The following is a 19,665-nucleotide window of genomic DNA, read 5'->3' on the forward strand; positions in this document are numbered from 1 at the left end:
GTACCTTCTCATAGCAGAGAGTGTTGCCCTCAGAGCTCAATGGGAGAAACATCGGGAGGCACAGTCAATTAAATGCAAATACCTGCGATCCTCAGAAGATCACGGGCCTCCTGTCCCATGATCCTTTCCCTTCAACAGCTCTGTATCACTTTCGCCAGTCACCTTTCCAGCTCTTAGCTTCATCCCACCCCCTCCAGTCTACTCCTATCATTTCACATTTTCCCCTCCCCCCACTACTTTCAAATCTCTTAGTATCTTTCCTTTAAGTTTGTCCTGATGAAGGGTCTCAGCTGGAAACATCAACAATGCTTCTCCTTATAAATGTTGCCTGGCCTGCTGTTCCACCAGCATTTTGTGTGTGTTATCTCAGCATTATCTCCTTACTTTTTTATTCCATTCACCTTGAAATTCTTTCTGGGGGTCTTACACAAGGACTCCTAAGTCTCTTTGCACCTCTGGTGTTTGAACCTTCTTCCCATTTCGATAATAGTCTGCACTGTTGTTCCTTTTACCAAAATGCATTGTCTCACATTTCCCAAGATTGTAATTCATCTGCCACTTTTTACCCATTCTTCCAATTTGTCTAAGTCGTACTGCAATTGCATTGCTTCCTCAGCACTACCTACCCCTCCACCTATCTTAATATCATCCACAAACTTTGCCACAAAGCCATTAACTCCATTATCTGAATCATAACCAAACAATGTGAAAATTAGCAGTCCCAATACTGACCCCTGAGGAACATCACTAGTCAATGGCAATCAATCAGAGAAGACCCCTTTTATTCCCACTCACTGCCTGCTGCCTGTCAGCCATTCCTCTATCCATGCCAGTATGTTTCCTCTAACATCATATGATTTTATCTTGGTAAGCAGCCTCAAGTGAGGTACCTTAACAAATGCCTTCTGAAAATCCAAGTAAATGACACCTACTGCCTCTCCTTTGTCCACCCTGCTTGTTACTTCCTTGAAGAACTCTAATAGATTTGACAGGCAAGATTTCTCATTTTAGAAACTATGTTGACTTTGACTTATGTTATCATCTGTCTCCAAATACCCTAAAACTTCATCCTTAATAAGAGACTCTAACACTTTCCCAGCCTCTGAGTTTTGGCTAACTGGCTTATAATTTCCTTTATTTTGCCTTCCTCTCTTCTTAAAGAGTGGAGGGTGTTTAAAGAGCAATTGCACAGAGTACGGGAAAGGTGTGTACCTGTCAAAAGGAAGGATGGGGATGGAAGGATAAGAGAACCTAGGATATCCAGAAAGGTGATGAATTTGGTCAAGAAGGTGTATGTAAACCTTCAGAAGTTTGAATCAAATGAAACACATGAGGAGTATAAAGGAAGTAAAGGGAATGAAGAAAGCCAGGAGGGGCCATGAAAAGTTCTTGGCAAGTAGGATTAAGGTAAATCACAAGGTGTTTTATACATACATCGAGAATAAGAGGATAACTCGGGAGAGGGTGGGACTACTCAAGGATGGGGGAGTAATATTTTGTTGGATGCAGAGAAGGTGAGTGAAGTGCCAAATGAGTACTTTGCTTCAGTATTTACCAAGGAAAAGGATATGGAGATCGGTGCTGAGCATATAAATACATGTGGACATTTAGAGGTCAAGGAGGAGAAAGTGTCAGGCCTCTTGATCAGGATTAAGAAGGATGTCCTATGGGCCAGATGGGAATTACCCCAGGTTATGAAGGAGGCAAGGGATGAAATTGCTGGGCCCTTGATCAGTCTATCTTGCCACAGGTGAGTTCCCAGAGCAACTAAAAGCCACTAAAAGCGGCTAATTGTGAACCTCGATATCCCCATTTGGAAACCCATGGCCTAATTTGGGAGAGCCAGCATGGCTTTATGTGTGGCAGGTCGTGCCTTACAGATTGATTGAGTTTTTTGATAAGGTGACAAGACAGATTGATGAAGGCAGGGCAGTGGATGTTGTCCACATGGATTTTTGTAAGGCATTTGAGAAAGTCCTCCATGTGAGGCTATTCCAGAAGATTAAGATGCATGGGATCCACAACAAATTGGCTGTTTGGATTCAGAACTGGCTTGCACACAGAAGACAGAGGGTAATACTTGAGGAGACTTGTTCAACCTGGTGGTCAGTAATTAGTGGAGATCTGTAGGTATCTGTGCTGGAATTTCTGTTGTTTGTAATCTACATAAATAATTTGGATGAAAATGTGGATAGGTGGGTTTGTAAATTTGCAAATGATACCAAGACTGGTGAAGTTGTGGATAATGTAGAAGACTGGCAAAGAATACAGCACAATATTGATCAGCTGCAGATATGGACTGTGAAATGGCAGATGGAGTCTAATCTAGATAAATGTGAGGTGTTACACTTCGGGAGGGCAAATGCAAGGAGAGAGGACACCTTTAAGGGCAAGGTCTTTAACAGTGTTGTTAAGCAGGGAGTCCACAGGATCGAAGTTCATACTCCTTGAAAGTGCATGTATTAATTGAGGCATTGAGTTCAAAAGTCAGGAGGTTATGTTACAACTTTATAAAACTCAGGTTTGACCACACTGAAGCATTGCAGACAATTCTGGTTGTTTCTCTATTGGAAGGATGTTGAGGTTTTGGAGAGGGTGCAGAACAGATTTACCAGGATGCTGCCTGGTTTCAAGGGAACATGCAATCTGGAGAGACCTCATAAACTTGGGTTGTTTCCTCCGGAGCACTGGAGGCTGAGGGGGGATCTACTCAAAGTTTACAAGATTATGAGAGACAAAGATAGAGTGGACAGAGAGTACCTCTTTCCCAGGGTTGAAATATGTGTTACCAGAAGGCATGAATTTCAGGTGAGGGGGATAGGTTCAAGGGGATGTGAGGGGTTAGTTTTATACTCGGAGTGGAGGATGCCTGAAATGCACTATCTGATGTGATGGTAGAGGCAAATACATTAGAGGTGTTTGTATAGGCAAGTGGATGTCGGGAAGAAGTGGGGGTATGGACATGGTGTAGGTGACAGGGATTGGTGTTTGGTTTCTTTTGAATTGCTTTATTGCTGGTTCGGCACAACAGTGCGGACCAAATGCCCCGTGGTGTAGTAAATTATTTTGGTGCCGCATCGCCATGGAAAGAATTTGTAGAGTGTCTACAAGATTTTTTAGAGCAGCTGACGATTGAGCCTACTCGGCAATTAGCTATTCTGGATTAGGTGTTGTGCAATGAACTGAAGTGGAGAGTTTAAGGTGAGGGAACACTTAGGAGCCAGTGATCAAAATGTGATATAATTCACCCTGCAATTAATTTGAGAAGGAGAAGCTAAAATCATATGGATCAGAATTACAGTGGAGTAAACGGAATTACGGAGGCATGAGAGCGGAGCCTGCCGAAATTTATGGTAAGGGGACACTAGCAAAGATGAAGACAGAGCAGGAATGGCTGGAAATTCTGGAGCAGTTTGAAAGGTACAAAATAGGTGTAGTTTGAAAGGCACAAGATAGGTGCTTTTAGAAGAAATATTCTAAAAGCAGGATGACAGCCAGCAGCATCTATGGAAAAGAATAACCAAATGATGCTTTGGGCCAAGACCCTTCATCAGTCTGAAAGTTTGAATGTTTAATCTTTTTCATAGATGCTGCCAATCTTGCAGAGCTCCTCCAGCATTGTGTGTGTGTTACCAATAAACCCATAGGAGTACAGGAAATATACTAGCATGGATAGAACATTCTCTGATTGACAGTAGGTAGCTGCCGTTAACTCATGGTATTGCACAAAGGTTTGTGTTGGGACTGCTTCTTTTCATGTAGATATCAATGATTTGGATAATGTAATTGATGGCTTTTATGGCCAAAGTTGTGGATGATACAAAGACAGATGGAGCGGCTGGTAGAGTTGAGGAAGCAGACAGGCTACAAAAATACTTAGATTAAGAGAATGGGAAAAAAGTGACAGATATGATAAAGGGTTAGGATGTGAATGGTCAAACAATTTGGGAGAAGAAATAAAGGTGTAGGCTGTATTATAAATGGAGAGAAAACTCAAAAATCTGAGGTGGAGGGATTTGGGAGTACTTGTGTAGGATTCCATTAAGGCTAATTTGCATGTTGAGTCTGTGGCGTGAAAGGCAAATGCAATGTTTGTATTCATTTCAAAAGAACTAAAGTATAAACACAAGGATGTAATGTTGAGTATTTATAAGGCACTGGTGAGGTCTCACTTGTAGTATGGTGAGCAGTTCTGGGCACCTCAATTAAGGAACGATTTGCAGACATTGAAGAGGGTTCAGAGGAGGTTCACAAAAATGATTCAGGGATTGAAAGGCTTATCATATGACAAGTGTTTGATGGCTCAGGGTCTGTATTCACTGGAATTTACAAGGATGAGGGGGGACCTATCAAATGCTGAAATCTCGATAGAGTTGACATGGAGAGGAGTTTTCTGTGGTGGAAGAGTCTAAGACTAGAGGACACAGCCTCAGAATAGAGGGCCATCCATTTAGAACAGAGATGAAGAGGAGTTTCTTTAGCTAGAGAGTGGAGAATCTGTCCCATTCGTTGCCACAGGCAGCTGTGGTACCCAACTCATTGGGTATATTTAAGGAAGAGGTTGATAGATACTTGATTAGTCAGGACATAAACTGGGAAAAGGCAGGTAATTGGGACTAAGAGGGAAATTGGAACAGTCATGATGAGCAGACATGATGGCGCAAATAGCCTAATTCTGCTCCTAAATCTTATCTTATGGTTTTACTCAGGAGCTAAAACATTAGGCCAACTGTGGATCATACTATAGGTCTGAACTGGTATTCGTATTCTTGTTTTGGGGTGACCTCAGAGAATAATGACAGACACTCCTTCATGGGATTCCATCTCCTGGAATGAGGACAAACCACCTGTTATTTAGTTCATTCGTCCTCACAGGTTAAGTGCTGCACCTTGTCACACACAATTGTCATACTCTCCTATCTATATTTCAGGTTCAGCAGTGACCAGCAGATGCACATCCCACATTCAATCAAGAGATCCCCGTGTGGCTGCGATGTTTAGAAATTGAATCTCCATCTCATTCACTCAGCAATCCGAGGCTACTGCACTGCAACTGCTCATTTCAGGAAATAAACCTCTAAATGTACTGGGGATGCCAGATGGGAAATGGGGGCACAGAGCTGGTTAGGTGGGCAGAGGGACAGCAGTGGATGATACATTGGGAAAATGGCAGGATATGTGACACTGGAGGGGGTATACAGGAGGGGAGAGGAAGGCAGTGTTAAGGCTTGGAATGGGAAGCAGGAGATAGTGTGTGGTTAGTGGAGGAGAAGAGGGAGGTGAGGAAATGGGTATTATTGTTGGAGCAAGAAATTGACGTGGGAGGTGATTGTGGTGGAGGGTGGGCTCCGGATCTTGTTCTGTCATATTTTGTAAATCAGACGTTACAGAAATCATTGCCTGTAGCTTTTCTTTCATTATTCTGCTGGAGTTTATATAATGATTTGAAATTATGTGAATTAAAAACAAAGAAAATGAGAAAATGAAGTGTCTGGAGTTGTTAAAACTGAGGGAAGCCATTCATCCCATCTTAGTTCCCTCATTAATGCAGTGACTTCACCTGCCTCCAAGTACAACAAGTCGGTAATGCATCCCAGGACAAATATCAGAATGATTTCCAGCCTGTGATATATGAGTGTAGCCCCACACGTACTGTTCATGTTTTTAATGGATTTCCCACAGCAGGAATACCAAGCTGCTGCACCCTGAGAAAGATACTCAGGAAAGCACAGAGGCTCATTGGAAGAGTTTCTCAGAATGCTGTTACACATCCCAGAGACAGATATTGGTGGAATGTTTCATAATGAGTGTCTCAATCCCATATTTTGACACATTATTCTAATCTCCACACTCCATGTCCTATAAGACTGTAGGTACAGGAGCTTCTCCATTGCACACACAATCTCCATTCAATGCCTCAGCTGAAAGGCAGCACCTCAGTCCCTCTGTACTACAGTGAACAGCTAAGTCACCTGAATTTTTGTTCTCAGGTCACTGAAAAGGCACGTAACAGCATCAATGTCCTGGAACAGAACTTATTGTGAGGACCAAAGCTTTTGGCCTGGTTGGTGCTTAGCTGAAGGAAACCCAACATAGAGTGTGGAGGTGTTGGTACAAGTACAGGTGAAACAGAACTGGATTTCAACCAGGTACATGTTTTAATGGGATGTCAGCAAGAAAGAACATTTAAAAAAATATGCCAATGCAGGAAAATACAACATGTACTGGGAGCAATTCTCTTAAAACACACCGGGAGTAGAAAAGATAATCAAGTATGAAATTATTGCAAACCAAGAATAGAATAGAACACAACAGCTGTTTGGAGGATGAACACCAGCACCTGATTTGAGCAGAGTAAATCCAAGGGACAGACATTGGAGGAAGGCACACAGTACCAGATATTGAAGGAATATACTCTAGGAATAGACATTGGGGAAAGCTCTGAAAGACCAGACAATGAGAAAAATACTCCTCCATAGGACCAGAAATTGTGGTTAATTCTCAATGTCATTCATGAGGAAGTATGACAAGAGCTTAGGAATACACAAATGATCTTCAGGAAGGGTGGTGATTCCCATGTGTGGGAAGTACTTTAAAATCAGCTATTTGGAAGACTCTGAGGATCAGATTCCCAACCCCATATCTGAGGAGTGCACCATGTTCAGACATTTGGGAAAATATATATGGAGTAGATTTTAGAGATTGCACCTACAATCATGTATTGGAGGAGTTTGCCTGTGCCCATAACCTGGAGTGCAGAGCAGGTCCTGAGGGGGCATGGCACTGAATCAGATACTGGGAAGTTATTGCAGCTAAGGAGATAACTTGGGTCCAGATCCTGTGGAGATTTCCCAAGCCCATAACCTGGACTTACACTGGTCACTCATGTGTAAGCAGGACTGGCCAATCCAAATATTGACAAGAATCGTTCCTAATGATATATCTGCAATTTAATTTAAAATCAGTCCCATTCTCATGGGATCCATCATGATACAACATAAGTGTGGATGACTTTTAGTCATTCATTCATGAGATGTGAGTAGAATGACATTTCTTTCCCATATCATCTGCTCTTGAATGGGGTGGATTACTGAGCCATTTCACAGGGCAGTTAAAGGTCAGTTACATTACTGTGGCCCTGGAGACATATACAGGCCAGACCATGTAAAGTCAGCAGATTCCCTTCCCTGAAACACGTCAGTCATGCATTTAGACACCACTCCATTTTGTCAAAGCCACAGTTACATGCTTAATAAACTGACTTTAAACATCCCAGCTGCCGTGATGTGATCTGAACTTACGTATCTACATCACCAACTCAACTTCTCGATTAAATGAACACAGAAGGTGGAGGGTGAAAGAGGGTTAGAAACAAGGAATGACAAGGAGTGAGAGGTCAGAGTAAGAGGGAGAGATCCCTTGAAGGCCAGTATACTGGACTGAGATCCAAATCCGGGACATGTTCCTCACATCCTGCTCAGCACCCTGTGTTGTGGGTACTGGAAATCTCACTGACTTTGTGAATGTGTGGCTCTGCAAATCATGATCCAAGTATATTTTCACACAAAACTGCATCACCACAGAGAATTCTTCCTTTCAAATCTCATTCTGGAGCTTTGTCCAAATGACTGCTGATACCCAGATGAAGGAGTCCTCTAGGTGATGGAAATCGATCCCATAAAATGCCGAAAGCTATAGACTGGTGAATGCAATCTATTATAATGGAGAAAGAATAAGTGGGAAGTCAGACTGGTAAGAATTTAACAACCTCAGAAGGCAATGAAAAGAAGTCTTAAAGAAGCAGAACAGGGAATACAAAAGTAAGCTAGCTAATAATATTAAAGAGGATACCAATAGTTCCTTCAGATGCATAAACTGTAAAAGAGAGACAGAAGTGGATATCAGACTACTGGAAAATGATGCTAAAGAAGTAGTAATAGGGGGCAAGGGTGGAAAAACTGAAGAAGTATTTTGCATCAGTCTTCACTGTGGAAGGCACGAGCAGTATGGAAACTTTGAGAGTATTAGAGGGCAGAAGTGGGAGATGCTGCCATTACTAGGGAGAAGGTTTTTGAGAAACTGAAAGGTCTAAAGGTAGGTAAGTCACCTGGACCAGATGATGTACACCCAGGGTTCTGGAGGAGGTGACTGAAGAGATTGTGGAGGCATTAGTGAGATCTTTGAATCAATAGATTCTGGAATGGTTCCAGAACACTGGAAAATTGGAAATGTCATTTGAAAATTGGAAAATTGGAAATTTTCAAGAAGGAGAAAGGCAGAAGAAAGGAATCCGCTGGCCAGTTATGCTGATCTTAGTGGTTGGGAAGATTTTGGAGTCGATTTTTAAGGTTGTAGTTTCTGGGTACTTGGAGGCACATCATGAAGTAGGCTTCAGTCAGCATGGTGTCCTCAAGGAAAACCTTGCCTGAGAAATTTGTTGCAATTCTTTAAAGAGTTACCAAGCAGATTAGAATCAGGCGATATTGTGTAATTGGATTTTCAGAAGGCGTTTGACAAGGCGCTGCACACAAAGCTGCTTCACAAGTTAAGAACCCATGGTATTACAGGAAAGACACTAGCATGGATAAAGTGGCTGATTGCCACGAGGCAAGGAATGGGAAAAAAGGGAGACTTTTCTGGTTGGCTGCTGATGACTAGCAGTGGGACTGCTTCTTTTAATGAAAAATGTCAATGACTTGGTTGATGGTAATGTTGGCTTTGTTGCAATGTTTGTGTATGAATCAAGATGGGTGGAGGAGCAGGTAGTTTTGAGGAAGTAGAGAGGCTACAGAAGGACTAAGACAGTTTTGGAGAGTGGGAAATGAAGCAGCAGATGGAATACAATGTTTGGAATTGGCCATGCACTTTGGTAGAAGAAATAAAAGGGCAGGCTGTTTACTAAATGGACAGAAAATTCAAAAATCTGAAGTGCAAAGGAACTTGGGAGTCCTTGTGCAGAATTTCCTAAAGGCTAGTTTGCAGGTTGAGTCAGTGGTGAGGGAGGCAAATGTGATGTCAGCATTCATTCCAAAAGGGCAAGAAGATAAAAACAAGGATGTAATGTTGAGGCTTTGGAAAACATTGGTGAGACCCAACTTGGAGTACTGTGAGCACTTTTGGGCCCCTTATCTAAGAAAGAATGTGCTGACATTGGGGAGAGTTCAAAGGACATTCACAAAAATGATTCTGGGATGGAAAGGCTTGTCATATGGAGAGCATTTCATGTACTCACTGGAATTCAGAAGAATGAGCGGTGACCCTATTGAAACCGATCAAATGTTGAAAAGCCTTGATAAGAGTGGATGTGAAGAGGATGGTGGGCGAGACTAAGACGGAAGGACAGAATAGAGGGGACTCCTTTTAGAATGGAGATGAGGATGATTTTTTTTCCAGCAGAGCATAGAGAGTCTGTGGAATTTGCTACCACAGGCAGCTGTGGAGGCCAAGTCTGGACATATTCAAGGCAGAGGTTTTTTCTTGATTAATCAGTGCATGAAGGGATATGGGGAGCAGACAGGAGATTGGGGCTGAGAGGGAAAATGGATCAGCCATGATGAAATGGCAGACTAGACTTGATGGGCCAAATGGCCTAATTCTACTCCTATATCGTATGGTCTTAATGGAGGAGTTCTGAGGGTTAACAGCTATTTCAAAAAACCGATGTTGATTAGGATTAGTGACCAAGGCTCTGTGTGTGGGAGGTTATGCCTCATGAATTTCCTCCATTTAGTCCCTGCTCCACCTTCCATAAGACCATAAGATTTCTATCTTTCTGTTCCCCTTTGTCCATTCCTCATCTATTAGGTCATGGTAGTTCAGTGAGAATGGCTCTTGGGGCAGTGTTTTACTCTCTGTGTGGGATGTGGGAAGTCTGTGAGACCTCCAGTCTCCCAGGTGAACACATCTGCACCAGGTGCACCGAGTTGCAGCAACTGAGAGAATGTATTAAGGAACTGCAGCTGCAGCTCGATGAGCTTCAACTCATACGGCAGAATGAGGAGGTGACAAACAGAGGCTAAAGGGAGGTAATTACCCCATGATTGCAGGAGACAGGTGACTGGGTGACTATCAGGAGAAGGAGGGGAAATGCACAGCCAATGCAGCGAATACCTGTGGCTGTTCCCCTCAATAATAAGTATTTAACTTTAGATACTATTGAGGGGCCAACATAACAGTGGGGAGCCAGAGGGACAGGGTCTCTGGCACTAGTGATGTGGCTCAGAAGAGGAGAGAGGTGAAGAGGAATGCACTGTTGATAGAGGAACAGATAAAAGTTTCTGTGGGTCCGATCAAATGTCCCAAGATGCAACAGTCTGGACTGCTGAGACCATTCAGAATTGGGAGGACTGTGATGGTGGCAGTCACTACTCCCAATCCCATTGATTCATTGGTAGGTTCAACATTCAAAATCAGAATCAGAATCAGGTTTAATATCACCAGCATGTGTCATGAAATTTGTTAACTATGCAGCAGCACTTCAATGCAATACCTAATATAAAAGAAAAATAAATAAGTAAATCAATTACGGTATATGTATATTGAACAAGATTAAAAATATATAAATTCAGAAATAATATATATTTAAAAAGTGAGGGGGTGTTCATGGGTTCAATGTCCATTTAAGAATTGAATGGCAGAGGGGCAGAAGCTGTTCCTGAATCACTGAGTGTGTGCCTTCAGGTTTCTGTACCTCCTATCTGATGGTAATGGGTGCTGGGGGTCCTTAATAATGGACGCTGCCTTTCTGAGATTCCTCTCTTTGAAGATGTCCTGGGTACTAAGTAGGCTAGTACCCAAGATGGAGCCGACTAAATTTACGACCCTCTGCAGCTTCTTTCGGTTCTGTGGAGTAGCCACCCACCACCCCACCCAGCCCCCGCCCCCCACCAGACAGTGTGGCAGCCTGTCAGAATGCTCTCCATGGTACATCTATAGAAGCTTTTGAGTGTTTCTGTTGACATACCAAATCTCTTCAAACTCATAATGAAGTATTGTCACTGTCGTGCCTTCTTTACAGCTGCATCGATATGTTGGGAGCATGTTAGGTGCTCAGAGATCTTGACACCAAGGAACTTGAAATGGCTCTCTGTCTCCACTTCTGATTCCTCTATGAGGATTGATATGTGTTCTTTGATCTTCCCCTTCCTGAAGTCCACAATCAGCTCTTTCATCTTACTGATTGAGTGGAAGGTTATTGCTGTGACACCACTCCACAAGTCAGTATATCTCACTCCTGCACACCCTCTCATCTCCATCTGAGATTCTACCACCAATGGTTGGATCATCAGCAAATTTACAGATGGTATTTGAGCGATAGCTGGCCACACAGTCATGGGTATAGAGAGAGAGAGAAGCAGTGGGCTAAGCAAACACCCCTCACGTGCACCAGTGTTGATCGTCAGCAAGGAGAAGATATTATCACCAATTGTGGTCTTCCTAACCGGAACATCTAATTGCAGAGGGAGGTACAAAGGCCCAGGTACTGTAACTTATCTGTGAGTTACTGCCCGCTGCGAGAGTAGGGTCAACCCATGCCTGCAACTGTCATAGACAGTCGCCCACTAGGTTCCGGGCAGATCCAGTGGATTTGCAGATCAGGATAGCAGATCATGTGGAAGACAGCAGCTTCAGTATTATTGATTCTCACACTAACATTATCTGTTCCCTTTACTACCCTAATTTGAGTACCAAGTCCCCTCCTGGCCCTGCCCCTCAATTGCTTGGTGCAGTCATTGTACGAGGGCTTGTTTGTGGCATGGTGTTCCAAGACCCAGACCGTCCCATGAAAAATTACCAAAAAGAGGGCAGCTGTCAGTGCGAAGTAACCCAAGACCTTCTGGTGACCCAGTCCTGCACTCCTGGATGGACAAACTGATTCCAGACAACGGGGCTGTATGAGCCCCGACACTATCGAGTCTGGATCCCACAGGAATTAGAGAGAGGGAATCTGACATTCAAGAGAGGACCAAAGAAATGCCTCAACTTCCTGGGGAACTTGCAGCCAACCATAAGGAATACAGCTACCATGTCTTGAGTAACTGAAAAACTCCATTATGCCCAGGCTTGAAGCCTATTTCCAGGAGGGAAAGAACCCTCTGTAATGCCCTGCTGCCATCACCTGAGGATTCAGATGGGAATTGGGACTCAGATTTGGCTCGTTTCCATGAATGAGCTTTGTGAGCCTCGGGAGCGGACTCTGAGGTCTATTGAATCACTCCAGTGGCTAAAAATCTTCAGGGTTCATCTTTGAAAGGAAGTCCAAGGAAACAGCACACCCAAACCTGTTGAACGCACTTCCATCTGCAAGGACATGGAGGAGGCCTTCAGTAAGGGAAAGGAATTTACTCTTCCAAAACACTGACCCTACAACAGTGCAATATCTGCTGCCTGGTACTTGTCCCCTGCAGGGTTGATTAAATGTGCTCTTGGGCCCAGAGGGAAGTGTAGTGGAAGAGTATCTCAAGGAGACTCTTGCCACAGGCCTCATTTGGCCCTCCACCTCACTCACTGGCACAGGCTTCTGCTTCATACAAAATAAGGATGGGAGCCTGCAGCCATGCATTGATTATAGAGGATTAAACTGCATGATGGCCAAAGATCGCTACCTGCTGCCATTCATGGACTTCAAAATGTTCCAAGAGTGAGAGTATTCACTAACGTGGAATGACAAAATGTGTAACATCTGGTCCATATAAGAAAATGTGATGAATGGAAGACTGCATTCAATACACAAATGGGGCACTACGAGTACCTGGTTATGCCCTTCAGCCTCATTAATACTCCAGTCATTATGCATATTCTTGATAACTATCTACAGTGATGATATCCTCATCTTTTCAAAGTCCATGGGGAAGAACGACGTTAAAGTCAGGGACATTTTAAAGAGGCTTCTAGAACATGGAGTTGATGCTCTGTTGGAGAAGTCTGAGTTTCATGTGATGACTGTTGGATTTTTGGTGTTCATCATCTCCATTGGCAATCTCAAGATGGAGCCTACCAAGACCCAGGCAGTCAGAGACTGGCTGCCACCATCTAGAATCAAACAAATCCAATGTTTCTTGGGATTTGCAAATTTCTACCAGAAGTTCATAAGCATCTCCAGTTGGTGCAGGTCTGATGTTGCTAATTAAGCATTCTATTCACCCTTAAGTCTGGATGACTGAAGCAGAGTCTGCATTTGTTGAGCTCAAACAGTGGTTCACAACAGCTTCTATCTTGGTTTCTCCTAACCCGGACCTCCCATTCATCATGGGTGTGGACACCTCAATCAATGGACTGGGTGCCATCTCGTCTCAACGATCACCTTCAGATGGTAAACTACGCCCATGTGCATTCTTCTCCAGGTGGTTATCCCTGGCAGAGAGGAGGAACAATGATGACGGGAATTGGGAGCCCCTTGCAGTTCTTAGCTTTCCAGTAATGGCATCACTGGTTTGAGAGGGCCCGGAACCCTTTTATCTTTTGGACTGACCAGAAGAAGCAGGCTTATATTCAGCAGGCCAAGAGGCTGAATTCCAGGTAGGTCAGGTTGACTTTGTTCTTCGATTTCATACTGATCTATTGACTGGGGTGAAAGAACCAGAAGCCAGATGCCCTGTCCCATGAGTTTGACGAACCCGAATGAGGGGAGCAACCTACCCCCATTTTGCCACAAGTCAGAGTGGGTCGCGGTAATTTGATGAGCAATCGAAGCTCCTGTTCACAAGGCCCAAGCGCAAGAACAACCCTCTGGGTCAGCTCTTTGTCCCAGGTTCAGTCTGGTCACAGATACTCCAGTGGTGTCATTCATCAAGAATGACCACACTACCAGGGATCTACAGGACCCTCAAATTTAACAAGAGGAGGAATTGGTGGCCCAGAACGACGAAAGAGGTTCAGCATTTCATGGAAGCATGTAAGGTGTGTGACTGGAACAACAAGGCTCATGCCCGATTTCAGGGGCTCTCCCCTCCCACCATTCTGTTCTGGAAAGACATTGGACGCACACCTTTATGGACATTGTCACAGGTCTCCTGCCATCCAAGGGAAGTCGGTCATCATGGTAATTGTCGATTGGTTTTTGAAAGCCTTTTGAAAGTTCATTGCCCTGGAGACACAACCATCTACAGTGTGGACAGCCAAAATTGTCCTGGTCCTGGTGTTCAGGATCCACAGATTCCTGGTGGACATTGCCTCAGATTGTGGTCCACAATAAACATCACATTTCTGGAGACTGTTCTGTAAATTGATATGGGCAACAGTAACCTTTTCCTCTGGGTTTCACCCGCAATCCAAAGGTCAGATGGAGTGAACTAAACAAGATTTAGAACGTACCCTAATATCCCTGGCGTCAGAAAGACCTTATGAGTGGTGCGAGTATTTGATGTGGGACGGCAACAACACCTTTCAGCACTCAGCATTTGAGATGTCACCATTCAAGTGACAATTTGATTATCCACAGCCTCTCTTTCCATGCAAGGAGGCAGAGGTTGGCGTCCCAGCGGCCAAAGATTTCATTCAATGCTGCTCGCAGAACTGGATTAGGGCGTGAGAAACTTTTCTGGCCTCTATCCAGAGGTCAGAGACTAAGGCCAACTGAAGGAAATGACAGGGACCTATTTATACCCTGAGCTACAGGTCTGGCTGTCCACTTATAATTTGCATCTTCGTGTGGAATCTAGAAAGTTGGTGAGCAAATTTACAGGGCCCATCCAAGTACGTCGGAAAGTAAACCACTTGGCTTATACTTTTCAGCTCCCCAAGACTCTAAAGATCAAACCCACCTTCCACATCTCTAAATTAAATCCTGTCTGCATCAGCCCCTTAGCCCCACCACCATCAGCCCCGATGCCACTCTGGATAATTGAGAGGGAACAGATCTTCACAGTGAGAAGACATTTTTACTTGTGTACTGCTCCGGGTGTTCGACAATACTTTGTGGACCGGGAAGAATTTGGACCCCAGGAGAGTTGCTGGGTGCCTGATAGAAACATCTTAGATCCAGCCCTCTTCGACGACTATCATCATCACCTCTACAAACAGCCAGAGTTGTCAGCAGTCAGCCATAGGTGATGGGTCCTGTTGCAAAACGCTTCTGGAATTTAGACGCTCTTACTCTTCACAGTGCGGATAGCTAGTGCAGCCGCTTTAAGGATTCAGAACAGTCCCACTAATAGGCAATCATGTTAGATATATCAATATTACAATGGAGTAAAGGAAGTTACAGAGGCATGAGAGAGTAGTTGACTAAGTATTCTAAAGGCAAGATGACACAACCATGGCTAACAAAGGAAGTCAAGGCCAACATAAAACCAAAGAGAGGGCATATACCTGAACAGAAATAGGGTCGAGGATTAGGAAGCTTTTAAGAAACAACAGAAAGCAACTAAAAAAAGTCAGTACGAAGGTAAAGATGGAATATGAAAGTAAGCTAGCCAACAATATTAATAAGGATACCAACAGTTTCTCAGACACATGAAGTGTAAAAGAGAGGTGAGAGGTCATATCGGACCACTGGAAAATAATGCTGGGAAGGTAGTCATGAGGGATAAGAATATGGCAGATGAACTGAATAAATATATTTCATCAGTCTTCACTGTGGAAGACACGAGCAGTATGGTAGAAGTTCGAGGTGTCAAGTGTCATAAAGTGTGCAAAGCTACCATTACTAGAGAGAAGATTCTTGAGAAACTGAAAGGTCTGAAATTAGATAAGTCACCTGGACCAGATGGTGTACACCCCAGGGTCCTGAAAGTGGTGGCTAAATTGATCACAGAGAAATTAATAATGATCTTTCAAGGATCATTAAATTCTGGAATGGTTCCAATAGAATGGAAAATTGCAAGCATTACTTCACACTTCAAGAAGGGAGAGAAGCTAAAGAAAAGAAGTTATTATCCAGTTTGTCATAGGTGGAAGGGCAGACAGTTTTCAGGAAGTAGGGAGGCAAAAAAAAAATTGGACCGATGAGGAGAATGGACAAATAAGTGATAGATGGAATACAATGTCAGGAAGTCATGCTCGTTGGTAGAAGCAAATTAATAGAAAAAGAAGGAACAACTTTTTTACCCAGAGGATGGTCTGCTCAGCTGCCAGATGAAGTGGTTGAGGCAGATGCAAGAACAACATTTGAACAAACAAAACACTTGGACAGGTATTTGGATAGGGAGGACTGAGAGCAGGGACTCCTAACCTGGGGTCCGTGGACCCCTTGCTTAATAGTATTGGTCCATAGCATTGAAGGGTTGGGAACAACCGTTTTTGAGGGATGTTGGGTATGCATTGGCAAATGGGCAGCTTTGATGAGAAATTGGGTCCAATTTGACCATTTGGGCCAAGAGTCCTATTTCTTTTCTTTTCTTTTTCAATCATTTTATTATTATTATTAATATCAACATAAGAAGATTGATACATAGATAATGGGATAACAAACACACAGATTTCAACTGAACATGAAAGAATACATAAGCATTAGTTGCAATATAAATGAGTCTTCCCAAATCATGGACGGTACAAGTAACATATAAACAAGGCAAACCTAGGTATATCATAATACATATTAAAAAAAAAACAGAAAAGAGAAAAAGAAAAAAAAATTATGCAAGAAAAACTAACAATCTAATAGCTAATAAAGAAAAAAACGTAGAAAGAAAAAAGGGAAAAAGAAAAAATGAAAAAAGGGCTGTTTATAATATCTAACAGAAATACAAAATCATCAGTGTCATCAACTCCGATCCTCTCAACATATGTAAAATCAAAACTGGAAAAACAAATAGGCTTGGAACAGGATCACATTACATTATATGAAAATATTGAATAAATGGTCTCCATATCTTTTCAATTTTAATAGAAGTATCAAATACAACACTTCTAATTTTTTCTAAATTTAGACATAACATAGTTTGAGAAAACCAATGAAATATGGTAGGAGGATTAATTTCTTTCCAATTCAACAAAATAGATCTTCTAGCCATTAATGTAAGAAATACAATCATTTGATAAGCAGAAGTGGATAAATGGACTGAGTCCATCATTGGTAAACCAAAAATTGCAGTAATAGGATGAGGTTGTAAATCAATGTTCAATACTGTGGAAATAATATCAAAAATGTCTTTCCAGTATTTTTTTCAAAAGCGGACAAGACCAGAACATATGAGTTAAAGACGCTATCTCAGAATGACATCTGTCACAAATAGGATTTATATAGGAATAAAAATGAGCTAATTTATCCTTGGACATTAAAGCCCTATGCACAATCTTAAACTGTATTAACGAATGTTTAGCACATATAGATGATGAATTAACTAATTGAAGAATTTTATCCCAATTGTCAATAGGGATAGTAAGGTTAAGTTCTCGAAGAGTCCTATTTCCATGCTCTATGATTCTGCATGAGGTGTTCCAGTTTGGGAGGTCAACCCAGGAAAAGTCTTTCACAGTAAACGGTAGGGTGCTGAGTGTGCTGATATTCTCCAGGGGAGCCTATGCCCCTGTGGAAACAAAGAACTGTTGTCCCTCCTTGCATTATCCAGCTCGTTTGAGAATCTCACCGCCTAATGCTCGCCCAAAATGGTTTGACTCCCCAGAGGAGGCTTGGAAATTTATAAAGGAGTTTAAGCCTGCCTTGCAAGCAACTTAAACACTTAACCTTTACTGGGAGTCATTTGTAGCTGCATCGTTGAAAGTTCAATCTAGGTTTTAAGTCTGCCCAGACATAGTTTTGGCTGTTTTATTAGGATTTGTAAGAGTTTACAACTAGCCGTAACATATTATTTGGTTGGATCTATCTTTTTTGAATATATGATCAATTTTTATTAAATGAATTTAAGACAGCCACTCTTAATTATGTTCTAACCTCTGTTAGTCATAATATTAAAATATTTGGAATTTGTTTATTTCTTTATGTATCTGTTGTGCCTTTTGTCAGAGGTGTTAGTGTATAACTTTTAAAAAAGAGTCTGCCTATTGGAGACAGGGGTTTAAGGATTTTAGTTTAGCATGCTGTTCGCCAATTGGATACTTTTTGGGCTTTGTGGGGAGAGGAGTTGGGCTATTAGTTTAGGATTTTTTGAATGGGAAGACCTGAGAGGTTTTCCTGTCAATCATGTTGTTTTTTGTTCTCTCTGATCGAATCCATAATTTGTTCTTCCCTGCTGGTTGCACTTCCTGTGCGGGTGCACTAACTTATTTTATAAAATTATAAATTGAAGCCTTATTATGGAGCTTAATAAAATTAATATAACCTTTTGAAATCTGAATGGCTTGAAACAACCTATTAAGCGTTGAAATATCTTTAAGAAATTGAAAACACTCCAAGATGATATTATTTTTGTACAAGAGACCCATATCCGTAGGGAGGATGGAAACCGTTTATTTAATTTTGGATGGGCTCTCAGTTTCACTCTTCAGCAGTAACTAAAATTAGAGGAGTATCAATTTTTATTAATTTTAAAATCCTTTTTGTACATCTTAATACTGTCAGTGACTCAATTGGAAGATAATTAATTGTCACTAGTTTGTTAATTGGTCAGAACGTGGGATTGGTGTGTGTGTATGCACCTAATGTTGATAGCTCTGAATTTTTTAAGAGGTTATTTTCTGCATTGCTGAATTTAAATGAATATAAGTTGATCATGGGCAGTGACTTTAACTGTTGTCTCAATCCTTCCATTGATAGGTTATCAACCAATTCGAGACTTCCTAATAAGTCTGCGACCTGTCTTAAATCTTTTTTACTGGAATACAGTTTGGTTGATATTTGGAGTTTTCTCCATCCTAAAGATAGGGACTTTTCTTTTTTTCACGTGTACATCATAAATATTCAAGAATTGATTATTTTTTGTTGAATATGCAATTGGTGCCTTTTGTTTCTGACTGTGTGTATGACGCTATTGTGTTGTCGGAACATGAGCCCATTAAGCTAATACTGAAGTTCCCTGATAATATACGGAATGCAGATCAGTGGAGATTTAATGCTACACTGCTGCATGATTCAGCATGTGTAAGTTTTATTAAAAAGCAAATTGCTCTATTTTTGAATTAAATACAGCTGAGGGTATGTCAAATTTGGTTATTTGGGATGTGATGAAATCTTTTCCTAGGGAACAGATAATCTCATATTCAATAGAAGGAAAACTAAAGTGGAGCTTTTATTGATTACTAATAGTATTAAAGAAATAGATGAAGTTTATTCAGTAACACCTAGTGAAGATCTATATATGGAAAGGGTGGAACTTCAAACACAGAATGATCTGCTTTTGACTTTTCCCATTGAGCAGCAACTTTTGAAATCTAAAAGTCAATTTTATATGCATGGGGATAAGTCAGGTAAATTGTTGGCTGGTCAACTTAAAGCAACGATGGCTAGAAGGCAAATTTTGAAAATATGAAGAACTGATAGAACTGAAATGTCAGATTGTCTCAAAATTAATAAGGTATTTTTGGATTTTTACTCTAAACTTTATAAATCTGATTTTCCAGACAACACTACTTCTATGAATAGATTCTTGCAAAGATTGAATATATCCAAAATTTCTATTCAAGATATGAATACATTAGATGCGCCTATTAAACAACAGGAAATAGCAAGGGTTACATGCCCTTTTCAGTCAAGTAAAGCTCCGGGACCGGATGGATTTACAGTAGAATTTTTTAAGACGTTCACTGAAATACATACACCCCATTTAT

The 19,665-nt window shown here is 41.8% G+C and overlaps 1 gene segment (V, D, J or C); it reads left to right on the forward strand.

Moving 5' to 3' along the window:
- LOC132381343 (immunoglobulin heavy constant gamma 4-like) overlaps positions 1-19,665 on the forward strand; it is a 90,183-nt gene that overhangs the window by 35,330 nt on the left and 35,188 nt on the right. The window contains 1 exon segment of the C gene segment in view: positions 5,991-6,149. Coding sequence covers positions 5,991-6,044 — 54 coding nt within the window.

The sequence above is a fragment of the Hypanus sabinus genome, chromosome 26, assembly GCF_030144855.1.
Source record: "Hypanus sabinus isolate sHypSab1 chromosome 26, sHypSab1.hap1, whole genome shotgun sequence".
Taxonomy (NCBI): Eukaryota; Metazoa; Chordata; class Chondrichthyes; order Myliobatiformes; family Dasyatidae; genus Hypanus; species Hypanus sabinus.